The sequence below is a fragment of the Notolepis coatsorum genome (assembly GCF_963971535.1).
Source record: "Notolepis coatsorum genome assembly, chromosome: 7".
Lineage (NCBI taxonomy): Eukaryota > Metazoa > Chordata > Actinopteri > Aulopiformes > Paralepididae > Notolepis > Notolepis coatsorum.
Window position 1 is genome coordinate 32,211,529 of NC_140171.1, and position 18,169 is coordinate 32,229,697.

The window sequence follows — 18,169 nt, forward strand, 5'->3', positions numbered from 1 at the left end:
TAAGATAATAAGATAATAAGATAATAAGATAATAAGATAATAAGATAGATAGATAGATAGATAGATAGATAGATAGATAGATAGATAGATAGATAGATAGATAGATAGATAGATAGATAGATAGATAGATAGATAGATAGATAGATAGATAGATAGATAGATAGATAGATAGATAGATAGATAGATAGATAGATAGATAGATAGATAGATAGATAGATAGATAGATAGATAGATAGATAGATAGATAGATAGATAGATAGATAGATAGATAGATAGATAGATAGATAGATAGATAGATAGATAGATAGATAGATAGATAGATAGATAGATAGATAGATAGATAGATAGATAGATAGATAGATAGATAGATAGATAGATAGATAGATAGATAGATAGATAGATAGATAGATAGATAGATAGATAGATAGATAGATAGATAGATAGATAGATAGATAGATAGATAGATAGATAGATAGATAGATAGATAGATAGATAGATAGATAGATAGATAGATAGATAGATAGATAGATAGATAGATAGATAGATAGATAGATAGATAGATAGATAGATAGATAGATAGATAGATAGATAGATAGATAGATAGATAGATAGATAGATAGATAGATAGATAGATAGATAGATAGATAGATAGATAGATAGATAGATAGATAGATAGATAGATAGATAGATAGATAGATAGATAGATAGATAGATAGATAGATAGATAGATAGATAGATAGATAGATAGATAGATAGATAGATAGATAGATAGATAGATAGATAGATAGATAGATAGATAGATAGATAGATAGATAGATAGATAGATAGATAGATAGATAGATAGATAGATAGATAGATAGATAGATAGATAGATAGATAGATAGATAGATAGATAGATAGATAGATAGATAGATAGATAGATAGATAGATAGATAGATAGATAGATAGATAGATAGATAGATAGATAGATAGATAGATAGATAGATAGATCCCAGTTTGTGTTCAGTTCTGTCTCTCTGGCTTCTGGTGTAGAGCTGTGGCGTTTTGGGTGTCTTTTTGGTAGAGCTGGTCAAAGCTCTGGTTCGTTGCGCTCTTGGGTTATAGAACCATATATTTAGTGTATATTGTGTTTGTAGAGCTGTGGCTTTTGAGTAGATCTTTTGGTGTAGAGCTGGTGGCAGAGCTCTGGTTCTTTGCGCTGTTGTTTAGTGGAATAATTGTGTCTTTTGTGTTCCATACTATTGCACATTTCTGTTTAAATCCAACCCTTTGTATATTTGTTTGTCATTTTGCCACCCAGCCTACAATGATTACTTTTCCTTGTATTAACCTTTTGTTTTTGCACACAGGGACAATTGAGGACAAGAAGATACCCTGGGGTCTACATTTACATCACATAGGTTGCCTGCTGTTAAATACCCTAACTTAGAGTGAGCACCACCCACTGTACGTAAAGGGGGGGGGGGGGTTTCTTTTCCTTTTTGTGTTTGATTTGGTGCCACTGGTAGTCCTCCTTGATCTCTGTGTTGCCTTTTATGTAAATAAATATTATTATTTTGCAAACTGTTTCCTGGTTTTGTGTCGCTGCATCCTCACCCATCATGTCTGTTGCCTTGTGTTGCACCCCTCAACAGGGGTGCGTAAGATAGAAATAGATAGATAGATAGATATTTTACAGTACATATGAGTTTAAAGCACTTTGAGTCGAAATACGCGACAAAGCGCTATACAAATGCAGTCCATTTACCATTAACTGATTAACCATTTTACCCATTAAAGGACACCAGCTTTCAGTAACAAGAATATTCACCATTAACTGATTAACCATTTTACCCATTAAAGGACACCAGCTTTCAGTAACAATAATCTTCATCAGATCCCTAGATCCTGGTAAATTTCAGTATTTGAAGTACAATAGAACGTGTTGACTATTTAGAGTCACCTTTCAGCAGCCTAAGCCTATGTAATAATCCACCATCATGAACACTGACATGAAGAGATCGTGGGCAAATACGAGAGGTACATGCGATGATGCATAAGCAAACTATGGCAGGTATGAGTTTGAACTCCAACCACAGAGGGCATCTGAGAAATTAGTCAACATTAATTGTTCACAATCATTTGTGCATGAAATGCCATCCGATGAATAGGGCAAGGCCCCAATGCAAACTGCACGAGGATAATATCTGTCATCAGCAAGAGTAGACTAACATCAATATCAACCACTTGCATTAGTACAGGCATTTTTATATGAATGTGTCATATTAAATGTAATGTTTTCTTTTCTTCAGGTGTTCTATTTACTTTGCATCTGGGAAAAAGGTAACGCTCATTTGTTGATTAATAACTTTATGGTGCGAGATGCGAAAAACAGACTAAAAGACATATAATTAAAATGTAAATAAAGAATTGTACTTTGTATTTTCTCTTTTTTTTTCAACAAAAACTGTTCACTTTGTAGGTTCCAAAATATACCAATGTTTAAGGTAATAAGATAACTTTTTAGAACTGACAATATGAGTGACTAATTTAACTATTACTAAATCCTACTGTGGCAGCAGGCAGCAAGCAGCCTGAGGTCCAGAAGTGTGGGGATTTGCACGTCCAAATCCAGCCTCACTGGACAATCTGAGCAGCCAGACAGGGGTGCATGCACTATGAACACACAGACGGACGGACGGACAGACACACACACACACACACACACACACACACACACACACACACACACACACACACACACACACACACACACACACACACACACACACACACACACACACACACACACACACACACACACACACACACACACACACACACACACACACACACACACACACACACACACACACACACACACACACACACACACACACACACACACACACACACACACACACACTTTACACATTGCATCAATGGACAGCCCAGTGCCACTAAATGGCCCGACATAAATAGATTATCAATAAGCATGAAATCAGTGGAAGTGGGAAGTAAGGCTTGAAAAGATCAAATCACCTGTTGATGAACCTGTCAGAAGAAGAACACAATGCTCTGCGATTACTATAAATGTTTAGCTTACACATTTATTTATTTTTTAATGTTGATAGACAATCATTACCAATAGTTTGGCTAAACACTGAAGTGGTATAATAGATAGGCTCATACTGAGGCAAACGACAGTAACTGTGTGAGTAGTCTTGTATTCCTGAATTGTAACGCTGTATTCTCCTGTATCAAAAGTAGACCGAATAATATATACTGCTGATCTACTTGTGTACAAACCATAGGAGATACACTTTGAAGTAATCTCTTCCTGTTTCACCGTTGAGACGGTTCAATCAATCAATCAATCCTGCGGTTGGCCTTCGTATACTAAGTAAGCCCTATCAGTTGACGACAGCCGTATCGTTACCTTCATATCAATCGTCATTATGCAGTATCGAACCCATCAGGTTTCAGGTGAATGTGTCGCTCATCGCCCTCCCCGGACCTCGCCTAAATGCTAAACACGGGCCAGGCGGGCATTGTGAGGTCGTTGGATGCCCCGGATAGCTCACACGAGCTCTGGGGATTACCTGGCAGCTGACAGGTATGTACTCATCATCACACGGGAACACAGAGCGGCTCCACCTCGGTGCTGTCACCTCCCAGCGCCCGTCAGCTCCAGCCCTCCCCGCGGGGACTACCTTTTCATCAGGCTCCCTCCCTCCCTCACAGCGCTCTGACACCAGCCCTCCTCCGTGTTGCCGGGCGTGGTGTTGAGAGCGCTGGAAGTGTGCAGCCATGTTTCTCCCTGGTGTTTGTTTAACAGCTTACGACAGTTAACCCCCCGACCCTTCTGGGGTTCAGGGACTTGCTGTTCTGAGAGGGCTGCCGCTGATCCCCAATCACTACGTTTAACTCTACTAAGTGCACTTTACTTAAGATGGGCACATTTTACAAATTAGAATAGCCGAGAATGAATTGGGTTATTTCAACAGAATTATAGTAATGGAGCACAGCATGCAGGGATTCGCTGGAACTTGACGACGAGCATGCAAAAAAAATTGTGTAAAACAATCATTATCGTGTAACTTGCGTGTATAATCTTAACTACCCACCTCATTCTATAGTCTACATATACTGTGTAGGATAGCATGTACGACAGTGCTGTATATACCCATATTTATATTTACATTTGTATATCTACCGCATATATCCATATTTGTCTGAACATTCCTCTATATACCATAGCTCTGTATGATAGCATGTACACATTTCTTTCTCACCACATAATATCTATCCACACCTGTCTATTTACCTGCACATAGTCCTTTTACATATCTGTAGATACTATCTATATCTTTACATATCTTACTCTTACTAGTTACGCTGCTGGCCAGTATGACTACTACCATACTGTCTTTACACCTGTATCACTGGACATAATATACTACAACTCTGTACATATATTTGATTAGCACTACACTCAGTAGCGTATTTGAGCACCTGGAAAAGCGCTATATAAAATAGATGTATTATTATTATTATTATTATTATTATTATTACTAATTTGTATATTTTGTACCCAGTTTAATCACCTGTACATTGTATATTGCTGTTGCACTTTACTGCTACATTTGCACTCTGGTTGGCCATTGGTATGCCAAACTTATTTTCATTGTACTGTACAGTACTTGATCTGTAACCTAGTTGTACAGTAAATGACCAAGTAAGGCTTTGTCAATATTCCAATGTACAGTGTAAAATGTGTGTGTGTCCCCTTCCCAACCCCCCCCCCCCCCCCACCTCCAATGTACAGCCCTCACCCAACCCACCCAACCCCACCCCACCCAACCAACCTCCTCCAATGTACAGTTTCTATGCCAAATGTATATACACTCCTTTTCTGGACACTTTTGTATCACAAACAGTACTGTATTTGCAAATCTGATATGTCATAAATGTATAGATGTAGCAGTACTGTCTATCTGTATGTCATGTATGTCATATATGTTATGATGAATTGAAAATGGGGGACCCTGATGTAAACAAGACAAAAGTCTTTCTCTGGTCTGCATCCCCTTAACAATTGTATGTATTGAGCTGTACTGTACTGTACCCATTCTGCAATCTGTTAATAAACTTTTCAATCAATCAATCAATACATTTTAATCTAATCTAATCAAATTTTGTTATCACTATTTATTCTTGTATTCTTATTGCTTTCCATATTATTTCATGCTGAGGGAATGAGTGGAGAATAAGCATTCCATTGTAAATGTTACCTATAGCAAAAATACATATTTTGACTTTTAATATGCTACATTATAAGATTTAAATAAAAGATCCGGGGAATTGATTTATGGTGGGCTGTCAAAAATGAATGGGGAAACACTGTGTACGTACAGTATGGGGGGGACACACCAATGTTGTTGGATCCAGGGATTATGTATCCAGGGATTATGGTGATGATGATGGTTTATATTTTGCATGCTGTAATCACAGGCCAGCCTTTGTCTAGACAACATTTACATCTCTTAACACAGCTGGCTAGTCCAACCACTGGCACAAAACAAACAAGGAAGCTAGGAAGAAAAACAACATGTAGGTTAAGTTACCACTAAAGAGAGCTTTTAGTGTTCAAACGTCAAAACAACGAGGCCCATTTGGGAGGTTTTAAAATAAACTGTGGTCTACTTTAGAGACAGATTTGAATAGTAAGAGGAACAGGTGTTTGTTTTTACAGTACCAGTCAACGAAAGTGATAAGTGCCTGGAGAATATGAATCACGATACGTGATAAGAGCCTGAAAAGTATAAATCAAGATAAGTGATAAAAGCCTGAAAAGTATAAATCAAGATAAGTGATAAAAGCCTGAAAAGTATAAATCAAGATAAGTGATAAGAGCCTGAAAAGTATAAATCAAGATAAGTGATAAGAGCCTGAAAAGTATAAATCAAGATAAGTGATAAGGGCCTGAAAAGTATAAATCAAGATAAAGTGATGGTAAGTATACAAAGAAATAACAGTAGGTGAAGACACCAAATAAACACACATAATAAAAACAACAGCAACACCTTTTGAAAAATAATTTACTGATCCGTGTGGTGAAGACATTCACTGCAGTTCACAGAAAAAGAAAGTGTCACTTGAACTTCAAATGACAATTGAAATAAAAAAAAAAAACTAAATTCCACCACAAACAGCGCATGAACATTGTGGAACATGAACAATAGACCCTTATAAGCATAGGTATGTCAAGAGCATGTGATGTGTTCAGGGGAGGTGTGGCCCTTAGGTGCTCTGTGGTGGTATTACAGACTCCAGGTAACTCGCAGTGAGTCATTCTCACCAATACCTTGAGGAACACACACACACACACAGTGCAGTGCTCTCGCCTTGACTCAACATCTGTACCTGACTACAAACTGCTGGAACTACTGGAGGTGCATCACAATTAATGCAACGGCATCTGTCCCGGAGAGACGACTGAATTGATCCGTGGAACTGCTTATTTTGGACTCAAAGCCAGTGAGTTGTTAAGGAAGAATGTTGCAATTTGTCCAACTTGGCATCAGTGTTTGTCAGGTAGATCTCCGTTTTCCTCTCTCCGAGGTCTAGAGTGTTTTCAAGGTGCTTGTTGATATTATTGAGGACATACAGTGATATTATTGAGCAACATTTGCAGTAAGTTGGCTTTGTAATTTGTGTTAAACCGTCCGCGACAATGCCAGTGGTCAAGGTGGAGAAGGAATGTCCTTCAGACAGTTCTCTGCCCTCGTCCAACCCTCCCGCCCAGACAGAGGAGCAGCCCCGGGGGCGCAGGAGGAAGAGACCACTCCAACGCGGGAAGCCTCCCTACAGCTACATCGCCCTCATCTCCATGGCTATAGCCAACTCGCCTGACCGCAAACTGACCCTGGGGGGCATCTACAAGTTCATCACAGAGCGCTTCCCTTTCTACAGAGACAACTCGAAGAAGTGGCAGAACTCCATTCGTCACAACTTAACCCTCAACGACTGCTTCATCAAGATCCCCCGGGAGCCGGGGCGACCAGGCAAGGGCAACTACTGGGCCTTGGACCCCAACGCCGAGGACATGTTTGAGAGCGGCAGCTTCCTGCGGCGCAGGAAGAGGTTCAAGCGCTGTGACTTCACCACCTACTCCGCGTACATCCACGACTCGCCCGTCTTCTCCCCCGTCCAGATCGCCCGCTCAGCGGCGTACGCCAACTCGGTGTACCCCAACATGGCAGTGAGTCCAGCCAACTCGGTGTACCCCAACATGGCAGTGAGTCCAGCCTACGGGCAGCAGCTGCCTTCAGCCTACTATCCCTCCCCGTCGCCCCCTGGGTTCGGCCCGGGCCAGACCCGCATGTTCAGCATCAACACCCTCATAGGTCACCCGGCCGCGTCCAACATCCTGGGCGGCCAGGGGCCAGAGCTGATCCCGCAGCAGACGGGCCGGAGCTACAGTCCTGAAGGGGGTCAGAACGTCCCCTGCGGAGCACCGGGCTTCCAGGGTCAGTCCTGCGGAGGGGCCATGCTGTCCCGCTCCTCCGCCCACATCGGGTTCACTTACCCCGGGCCAAACGGACATCCTCACCCCCACCACGCTGCTACCCAGGGCTCCTACGGACAGGGCCACGGCCAGGGGTACGGAGGGTCAGTGCGTCTCCATTCCTCCCCCCCGGGCTCCGTGGAGTCAGTGGACCATTACGGCAGAGTCTCGCCAGGCCAACTGGGCTCCTTCTCTCAGTATAACGGAGCTCCGGGTCCCATTTCCAGCACTGGGGGGTATCTTAGACACCCCGCCTATGCAGGGAATATGGACAGGTTTGTGTCTGCCATCTGAACTACTGAGCACATGCGGGAAACGTAGAGGACGTGTTTGTTTTGCCATTTCTCGCCGTGTTATTGAGATGTTGAGAGACGTGAGGAGAGCTAGACGGACCGGACGTTTCTGGAAACAACTTTCGCCGCTGTCTTTCTCCCTTTTGTTCCGTTTCTATGATTGGTGATGCTTAACTGAATTAAAAGATGCGCAATGGGATGTGCTATGTGAATATATTGATTGCAGTATTGCAATTTATTTTTATTTTATTTTTTATTGCAGTAAGTAAGGTGCTTACTTTTAAGCTAAAATAATAACTACAGTTTTGACTAAAACACTGTCCGTACTAATGGAACTTCCCATTTTTAAGTAAATACTAAACAATTGAATTTAAAGAGGTCAGACCTCTTCACAGCTACAGTTAAGTGGATCTCAAATGGCAAATTTAAAGCCGCTTGGATTCCATTGCTTGAAGCTCGCGTAGTATCCTTTAATTTCATGAGTGGAATGTGTGTTTAATTCTACATTAGAGTTTAAATGACACTGGATTTAAAACTGTTAGGATAAATTATTGTACTTTGTGCTTTATTGGTTATTTGATAAATGGTGTGATTGAAACAAGTCTGTCTAATGACTTCTGCATGTTGTTTTTTTGTTGCAAAGTTATAATTGCAGTCTTTAAATGTCAGCATTTATGAGATTGCCTTTTTTGGAATTAAATTCAGAATTATACAATTCATTTGTTTTTCCAAGTTCAAAATGTTGCACTCATTCACGCATGTAGTCATTCAAGTAGCCATGCCATTTTCTTAGATTGTTCTAAAATAGATAGTACAAACAGAACCACAGACATATCTTTACCCAGTCAGAAAGACACCCAAGTGTTTCTTCTCCTAAGTCCTTCCTTTGTGTCAGCCTGCCTTGTTCTTTCCTGTGTTTCAGCTCAGCTGGGTTTGAAGTGTTGTCTGGAGCCACAGAACTGTCAGGCACTGTGACCAACCTCAATTATCATGTCCAGACATCAACACAGCACTTAGACAGAGAGGCTCAGCTAATCTACCTCACAGATCCACTAATCAAGAAAATGAATTGACATGGAACCTGATATTCTAACCCGTAAAGCTAAGTAGCGCCAGTCTCTTATCTTGATATAAGTCTCGCTCTGACAAAGAGATACCATTACTTATAAGACATGATGAGTCACATAGGGGAAGCCTTATTGCATTAAATGGACTTATACGTATTTTATTTTGAAAGCATTAACCGTCTGTAGTGTGGTAGTGAAAGGGCTAACATTCGGTAGTGTGGTAATGAAAGGGCTAACATTCTGTAGTGTGGTAGTGAAAGGGTTAACCCTTCGTAGTGTGGTAGTGAAAGGGTTAAGCAAAAATACTGTAGGTTTTGCCGACAAACACAATTGTTAATTTTTTCATTTAGGGTACCACTCTTTTTGGGCCCTGTTGACCCTCAAGTATCTCAATGCAGTTGCATTTTTTATGGTTCATGATGACAAGTCAAGTCAAGTCAGTTTTATTTGTATAGCACATTTCCAGGCAGCGGCAGCTGACACCAAAGTGCTTCACAAGCAAGTTGATAAAAACAAAATAGTGTGAGGCAAGGTATAAGATTAAAAGAAAGAAAAAAAAATGACAATGATGAATGGAGCAAAATGAGAATGATGAGAAGGCCTTTAATGGAACAAGATATCAAAACAACTGGTGAACAACAGTCAGTCTAATGAGTGATAATGGGCAGCTACAGTCTATAGTAAGAATCACTTTATTTTCCATTATATTATACGTAGGTGTCGAACTGGGCGATATGGCCAAAATATTACATCACAATACTTTTCTTTCTTTTGACGGTATAACGGTATATGATTTTACAATGTTACAATTACAATGGGATATGACAATCTTCGTCTTGTCATACAATTGTCATGGTGCTATTTCATTCAAAATCACCTTTTTTTCTATGGCTTTTTTAATACTGCCGTGATCAATCTTTTTATATATATACCTTCATATTCACTATACCTCCCAGCCCTATGTAGGCGCACACAACAACTCACAGTGTAGACACAGCACACACTAACAGACATGGTACCACTGCAAGACCTTCTGTAAACATCTAACTTTTAACATACAGTACTACATGAATTACTCATATCATGTCTAGGGCTGTTCTCCACTAAAGGAATTATTATTCTTTCTTCTTTAAGGTTTTTCGACTCAATCGATTAGTTAATTCAATCTCTGTAAAATAGTCTTTCCTTCATGCAAAAGGACCTTTGTTAAATGTGGTACTTACCAAAGAGGTGCTTATCATTTAACAGGAAATAACTTGTTCAGCATGAAAAAACAACAAGTCTTGTTCGACTAAGACCAAACCGACCAATTAATGGACTAAGATAAAGTCCTAATATTGCCCCTATCAGGTTTGCCTTGACAGCCCCTTGTTTGATGGTGCTTTGAACAAAATGAAACATTTAAATGAAAAATCTTTGTCTTTCAAAGATGTATTACAATACTCTAGTTTAAATAAATATTACACTTGTTATACACTCAATTAAACAACAACTTACCAAACAAGAAGACCCCTGTTCTCAAAAACGTATAGGCCTAAAATGAGACCAGGGGATGTCAATAAACCTTACAAAAGCCAATGGGAAATTTGACACAAAAAAAAACTTGCAAACTGCGGTATAATTAGTTACCATAATGCACTGTACCTGAATGGTACAATAATATTGAGCTATGCATAAACCCGGCCTGCACGCATGACGATTCGGTTGAGTCTTTTAATATTTATTTAACCTAATCAAGATTAGTTTAAACAGCAGTCACGCGTTTCGCCTCTACCGTCTCCTGGAGCAGCTCTGCGGCTCTGCCTGGACGATAATCTCGAGAGGATGGGGGGGGGGGGGGGGGGGGGCGGGTATCTTTTAGACACTAACTAATGCTACAGGTATTTGTTCCACAAGCCCCTCATTAGAGACGGAGGAGAACATTTGTACACATTGAGCAGCAGCGGAGCAGAAACGCTGAGAAAATAGAGAAGATGAGCAGGCAGCATATGAAAGCACCTCATCCCCGACCCCGCCACGTCCTCACGCAAGCGCTGCGATGTTTAATGACAGCATCGACAGGCCCGTCAGGCCCTAAAGCATTTTGTTCATTCCCACGGGACTTGTGAGAAAATATGGGACTTGTCCTAATTTCACTAGATTGATAGTTGAAGTGCTCAGCGTTCAGAAAACCACCATGAACCAAGAATCGGTTAGTGGTGGGACAGTCACAGTCAGACGCCACTGCAAGTGGAGATAAAATTATTTTATCTTACCTTTATTTACCCAGGGTATAGGTTCGCTGAGCACGAATGCCATTTTTCAGAAACGCCCTGCTTCACTCATACATTCATACTCATACTTGGGCGCTGCTGCCCAGTACAGTCTTGACACTGAATGACCACTGACTGAGCAGCTCTCATTGGAACAGTTAGGGGTTAGGTCGGTGCCTTGCTCATGGGCACTTCAGTGGTTGGTATTGTGGGACGTTATTCATTCACTTCCCAGCCCAGTTATTTCCTTCCAGTCTGGGGGGATTGAACCAGCAACCTTGAGGTCACAAGCCCACTTCTCTTAACCTTTAGGCCACCGCTGCCCATGATGCCCAACTAGGGCCGAAATGTTTTGGGAAGTGACAAAAGTGGACATGGTTAAAACATTTTTGATTATCTAGGCAATGTGATAAGACAAGTTACCCATTTCTTTGTTCTCAGATTACTGTAACTGAATTTTCCAACTCTTAGCAGGTGCAGAAAACATTTGGCTATCGTCAAATATTTAGAAAAAATATACTTTTCCAGGCAACTGAGATTTGCACTTTTGACTATAGCATTATTGTTATTGCAATCAGTCTCAAGTTTGAGGCAATCCTGTACGGGTGAATCCATGCCATCTCATGTCTATACTTTTAAAAGGGCTGTAAAACATTTGTTAGTGTTGTTTTTTATATTGTGAAATGGGATTAAATTAGATTAGATTCAAATGTATAGTCGTTATACATTTTACAACTAAATTAAAACAAATGTGAAATAATCCTCTTCGGTCCTCCAGACGCCGTCACCACCCTGACCAACAGTCTTGGCAACCTGTCCTCCCTGGTCAAGCCTAATTATGTCAAGAACCTAGGTGTAATTCTTTATCCACAATTTAAATTCGACAGACAAGTGAACTCAGTGGTATTATTATGCACCATTGCTAAACTCAAAAAGGATAGATTTTAAGGTTCTCCTATTTGTTTTTAAAGCCCTCACCTTAACACATTCACGGCCAGGGGTCGCTGTTTACCTTCTGTATAGAATTCCAGAACTGTAAGTCAATGGGGCGCTTTGTTCACTTGCGAGTGCTTAAAATATATCTTATATTATAGCTATGGGTCTAATTACACCGTCGATTGTCAGTGAGTTGCTTCCAGTCAACATGCACAAAACAGATTTTTTTTATTTTTTCATCCGTACATTTCAGTTTTATACCGTTTTGAATATGAGTATAGTTTGTGATTCTTAGTAATCCCAGGAAAAGACACAATAGCGTTTTAGTGGAATGCACTTATCACGGTCATTTTTCGCCTGATTATCTAATCATCCTGAAATCAATGCTAGATTATCGTTATTATCCTTCCTCATGCAAGAATGAAATGGGCCCTGGAGCTGCCCCCCACCACAGCCAACGGTAAACAGCCACACACAGTCCACAGACCGCTTCAATCACGGGAGAAATTTTTTTCAGATCAACGCAAGATTGGATATAGTGTTCTTACCTTGTCTCTGATGTAATGCAAAAAAAAGTATCCAATTATCTGATCGCCATTTGAAGTACTGGGCGTGGAGGTCTGTGCCACGTTCTCCAGCATTGCATATGGAGGAGGAGGGGGGGGGGGAAGGCAGCCTCGCAGATGTATCGTTGTAACAGGTTACCTCGACAGAGTATTTAAACCCCACCCGCACGGCTCAGCTAACAAACCACAGCGTTTCTAATGTAGTGCAGTTGCTGCCACAATGCGTTAGGGGGCTGTATTGACCGTCTGCAATCGCAGACACACTCAGAACAGTATGCACAAGGTGCCTTGATGGATTATGAATGGCAATAGCGAATAAAAGAAATAACAAGTTAAACACGTATATATGTGATTGGCCGTCAAGCGCTGGCTCCCAACCACGTATAAATACGTGGATGGCCTCGGATGTGTTAATGGTCAGCCCCCCTATCCCAACACCAGGTCCCTCAGGTCAGCCGATCAGAGGCTCCTGACAGTCCGGAGGTCTAACCTCAAGCTCAGGGGGGGGGGCCGTGCCTTTGCTGTCGCAGCCCCTGCACTGTGGAACAGCATACCCACCTCCATTAGGCTTGCCCCCTCGATAGATGTCTTCAAATCTAGGCTCAAAACCCACTTCTACCTACTAGCCTTTCCCGTTCACTGACTCATGCCGTTTTCCTGTGCCCTCCCATAAAACGGAGTTGTGATTGTTGTCTATCTACCCTCTGTACAGCACTTTGATTGACACGTGTCATGTTAAATGTGCTATATAAATAAATCTGATTGATTGATACAGCACAACGAAAAGAAGCTTAGCATCCAACCACAGGGCAAATGTAACAGTAAAGTGCAATAGTAACATACAATGTACAGGTGATTAAAATGGGTATGAAATATATAAATGAGTACTACTGAGTGACTGCTGTACGGCCCGGAATGATTATACTGTCATCCAACTATCCATCACTGCAATCGTGTGCCCGATTGACCAGTACTGATGACGTTTCGGGTCAATCTGCTTCCTGTGCCAAGGCCCGCCTCTGCAGTGCACATCCTGTAGTAGCTGTAGTGTAGTCAGAGCTGGGTCCGCATGTCTGCACTTAGTGTGTCTGTTGCGGCCATGACATAGACCGCTCTCTCATCCGTTAGCTCTCCCAAGTGTTGTCCAGGTATGACACAGACCGCTCTCTCATCCATTAGCTCATACTGTAGCTCTCCCAAGTGTTGTCCAGGTATGACACAGACCGCTCTCTCATCCATTAGCTCATACTGTAGCTCTCCCAAGTGTTGTCCAGCTATGACACAGACCGCTCTCTCATCCGTTAGCTCATACTGTAGCTCTCCCAAGTGTAGTCCAGCTATGACAGCTCTAGACAATGTGTCTGCTATCATACACCCATCTTTTTCAGGGGCGTATGACACATCAAGGTCATACCTAGCTGTAGGAGCATCCACTGAAGTCTGGATGGTGCTTTGCTCAGAGGTTTTTTGATGGTGTACAGAGGTTTTTTGAGGGTGTACAGCTTGTAGTCCGATTGCTATGCTATGTTATTATGTTATTTGATACTATCTTGTCTAGCACAGTCTCTGGAGCGTAACAGTAAGAAGCATTTTGTATGAAAGTATTCTGTACTTCTGTATGACAACTATTAAAGAACTTGAACTTGAACTTGATTGAACCTACCATACCCATATTGATGGAACTTGTTTCATGGCGTACACAATGGCACATAGCTCCTTTTCAATCTGTGTGTATCTTTGTTTGACATTCTTCAGAGCTCTTGACACATAGGCTCATCATCGGAAGGCCCTTCTTGGAGTAAAAATGTGAGATATACAGTACAGTATATATATATTAAAGAAAATTGAGATCACTATAAAACAGCAGCTTTGATCAAGAAAGCAAGGCATTATTCAGTCAGAATAAAACACCACCACTTAAATATGAACTAATGCCCATGCACAAAAAGAGAGCAATCATAAACTACAGAAACAGACACCCAGTCAAAGCTGTGACATATTTCAGCCAACAGCATGTAAATAAAAACACATCTGTCTCGCATTGGACTCTTTTATTGCCACCTGGTGGTTAAAATAATGCATAACTACCTCAAATACAATATCTTGGCTATTCTACTGTAGCAAATAACATATTAGACATTATGTATCAAAAGAAAAAAAACATTTGCATATTTCAAACGTTTTACAAACAAGTTTTTAAAAAACACAAACTTGGACAACCTAAAGATTTACACATAATAATAATAATAATAATAATAATAATAATAATAATAATAATAATAATAATAATAATAATATAACAATATAACATAAGTAACATAATAATTGAATTGAAACATTTACAAGAAAGGTGCACCATTAACAGATGTATTGAGCAAGCTGCTTGAGTTGCTCACAGCTGTTCACTACCTCTGGCAGGGACAGCAGTGTCTGTAAAAAAAAAAGAAAAGAAAGAAGAAAAAACGTAAGTAAGTACCTATAGACAGAATACACACTAGAGAGCGGTCCTCTCTTAGTAAAACCTTTAAGTACCACTACATATACCTATAGACTGAATATACAGTAGAGGACTGTCCCTTCTTAGTAAAACATCCAAGTACCTATAGACTGAATATACAGTAGAGCAGTGGTTCCCAAAGTCGGGGTCGCGACCCAAAGGTGGGCCGCGAGCAGCCACGGATGGGCCGCGAGATGATTTAAATTTTTTTTTTTTTTTAATTAAAATTTTTTTTTTTTTTTTTTTTTTTTTTTTTTGTCAGGTCACTGAACTTAGAAGCAGGCCAGGACAGTGTTTCTAGTTGTATTCTAAAATTCTATTCTATTGTATTCTAAAATGTGACTATATGGTTTTATATTAACTTAATAAATAAACAAAAACGAAAAATCTACTTATTTCAACGAACATTTCAAACTAAATAACAGATTATGCACATAAAACGCTGAAAACAACCGAAGCAACAATAGTATTTTAATGAGGCTATTATTATTATCATTATTATTTTGCAACAAGTTAGCCCTCTCATAAATAGCACATATAAATGAATAACTAACTTGAACTAACTTAATAGGATTGAAGTGATATTTGGCTTAAAAAATCGGTCGCCTGACAAAAAAAAAAAAAAAAAAAGCCAGACGATGTGCATTGGGCCGCGGCTCTCTGACGCCTTATTTTCTGGGCCCCGGCCTGAAAAGTTTGGGAACCCCTGCAGTAGAGGACTGTCCCTTCTTAGTAAAACATCTAAGTACCTATAGACTGAATATACAGTAGAGGACTGTCCTTTCTTTTTTAAAGATTTATTTTTAGCGTTTTTCCAGCATTTTCATGGTCAGACATGACCGACAGAGGAGGAGAGGGTGAACGGGAGAAGAGGTGGGGAAGACATGCGACAAATTATCCCCCGGGAGCGGGAGGCAAACCCGGGACGGCCGCGTGGGTGTGCGAGGCACTATGCGGTGCGCCACGAGGGCGCCCAGGACTGTCCATTCTTAGTAAATCCTGTAAGTACATATAGACTGAATATACAGTAGAGGACTGTCTCCTCTTAATAAAACCTTTAAGTACCTAAAGACTGAATATACAGAGTAGAGGACTGTCCTTTCTTAGTAAAACCTGTAAGTACCTATAGACTGAATATACAGTACTGAGTATAGGACTGTCCCCTCTTAGTAAAACATTTAAGTACCTATAGACTGAATATACAGTACTGAGTAGAGGACTGTCCCCTCTTAGTAAAACCTGTAAGTACCTATAGACTGAATATACAGTAGAGGACTGTCCCCTCTTAGTAAAACATTTAAGTAGCCGTAGACTTGTGAATATAAAGTACAAGGCTGTCCCCCTCTTAGTAAAACTAATACCTATCGAGTATTAGTCGACTAAGAATGTCTTTAGTCGGGGACGACCCGAACATATACATATATAACCTATTCACCTCCCTTGACATTTTATGCGTTGCTAAATTACATATTATGGTTTGGGATTAAATACAATTGAATAACAATCATGACAAAGATATGCTAAAATTCAAGGGAGCTAAATGCTTGTCGGAGACACTAGCAGAGGGAAAACTAGAAAGGATCAACATCGTCACCTTCCTGACTCTGTTGATCATGTCGTCTCGAACACGCAGCTCAGTGTCCATCTTCCGCTCGTTGTCCTGGTGGATAATTTGCTGCAGAGACAAAAGAACATTGTGAAAATATATATATATATATTTTTTTTATCACCTATGTAAGTGTTTTACAGAAGAGCAATAAAACCAAGGCAATAATAGATATAATGATCAATTAAAAATTAAAATTTAATAAATATTAAGGGATTAAACAAGGAAAAGGGACTTACATGTCTCTTGGCTCTCTCCAGGAGCTTGTTCTTACCCTGCTCCATCTTCTGAAGGCTCTCCCTGTGCCTCTCCACCTGGAAGGAAAGAGGTGCCCGTTAGGAACAGTGAGTGTGGAGGACTAACGTATAGCTGGCAAGCCACCCTGAAGCAGGGATCAGTCTGAAAACACACCACCCTAGAGCAGGGATAAGTCTGAAAACACACCACCCTGAAGCAGGGATAAGTCTGAAAACACACCACCCTGAAGCAGGGATAAGTCTGAAAACACACCACCCTGAAGCAGGGATCAGTCTGAAAACACACCACCCTGAAGCAGGGATAAGTCTGAAAACACACCACCCTGAAGCAGGGATCAGTCTGAAAACACACCATCCTGAAGCAGGGATAAGTCTGAAAACACACCACCCTGAAGCAGGGATAAGTCTGAAAACACACCACCCTGAAGCAGGGATCAGTCTGAAAACACACCACCCTGAAGCAGGGATAAGTCTGAAAACACACCACCCTGAAGCAGGGATCAGTCTGAAAACACACCATCCTGAAGCAGGGATAAGTCTGAAAACACACCACCCTGAAGCAGGGATACGTCTGAAAACACACCACCCTGAAGCAGGGATAAGTCGGAAAACACACCACCCTGAAGCAGGGATAAGTCTGAAAACACACCATCCTGAAGCAGGGATAAGTCTGAAAACACACCACCCTGAAGCAGGGATCAGTCTGAAAACACACCACCCTGAAGCAGGGATCAGTCTGAAAACACACCACCCTGAAGCAGGGATAAGTCTGAAAACACACCACCCTGAAGCAGGGATCAGTCTGAAAACACACCATCCTGAAGCAGGGATCAGTCTGAAAACACACCACCCTGAAGCAGGGATAAGTCTGAAAACACACCACCCTGAAGCAGGGATCAGTCTGAAAACACACCACCCTGAAGCAGGGATAAGTCTGAAAACACACCACCCTGAAGCAGGGATAAGTCAAAACAAATCATTTGACTGAAGCACGACAATCGGGTTTGGTGGTAGTGGGAGGAAAGCATTTGAATTCATGACGGACTTTGCATATGCAATTTTTTGTGAACGTTTTACTGGGAGTGTGGTGCTTTGTTTCAAAACAAACAAATTGATATGGAATAGTTTAATTTAATTAAAATCCTA

At 40.8% G+C, this 18,169-nt stretch overlaps 2 protein-coding genes across 2 annotated transcripts in view; one reads left to right on the forward strand and one right to left on the reverse strand.

Moving 5' to 3' along the window:
• Positions 1 to 6,341: 6,341 nt before the first annotated feature.
• On the forward strand, positions 6,342 to 8,551 carry foxe1 (forkhead box E1). Its single transcript, XM_084319343.1, has one exon. The coding sequence runs from the start codon at positions 6,716 to 6,718 to the stop codon at positions 7,841 to 7,843; it is 1,128 nt and encodes a 375-aa protein (XP_084175469.1). The 5' UTR covers positions 6,342 to 6,715; the 3' UTR covers positions 7,844 to 8,551.
• Positions 8,552 to 14,770: 6,219 nt separating this feature from the next.
• The window catches only part of spag5 (sperm associated antigen 5), a 34,871-nt gene continuing 31,472 nt past the window's right edge, over positions 14,771 to 18,169 (reverse strand). The window contains exons 23-25 of the mRNA XM_084319333.1: positions 17,006 to 17,080; positions 16,755 to 16,835; positions 14,771 to 15,093 (exon numbers count right to left, since the gene is read on the reverse strand). Of these exons, the coding sequence (XP_084175459.1) occupies positions 15,022 to 15,093; positions 16,755 to 16,835; positions 17,006 to 17,080 (228 nt within the window). The 3' untranslated portion in view covers positions 14,771 to 15,021. The remainder of the gene's footprint in view (positions 15,094 to 16,754; positions 16,836 to 17,005; positions 17,081 to 18,169) is intronic.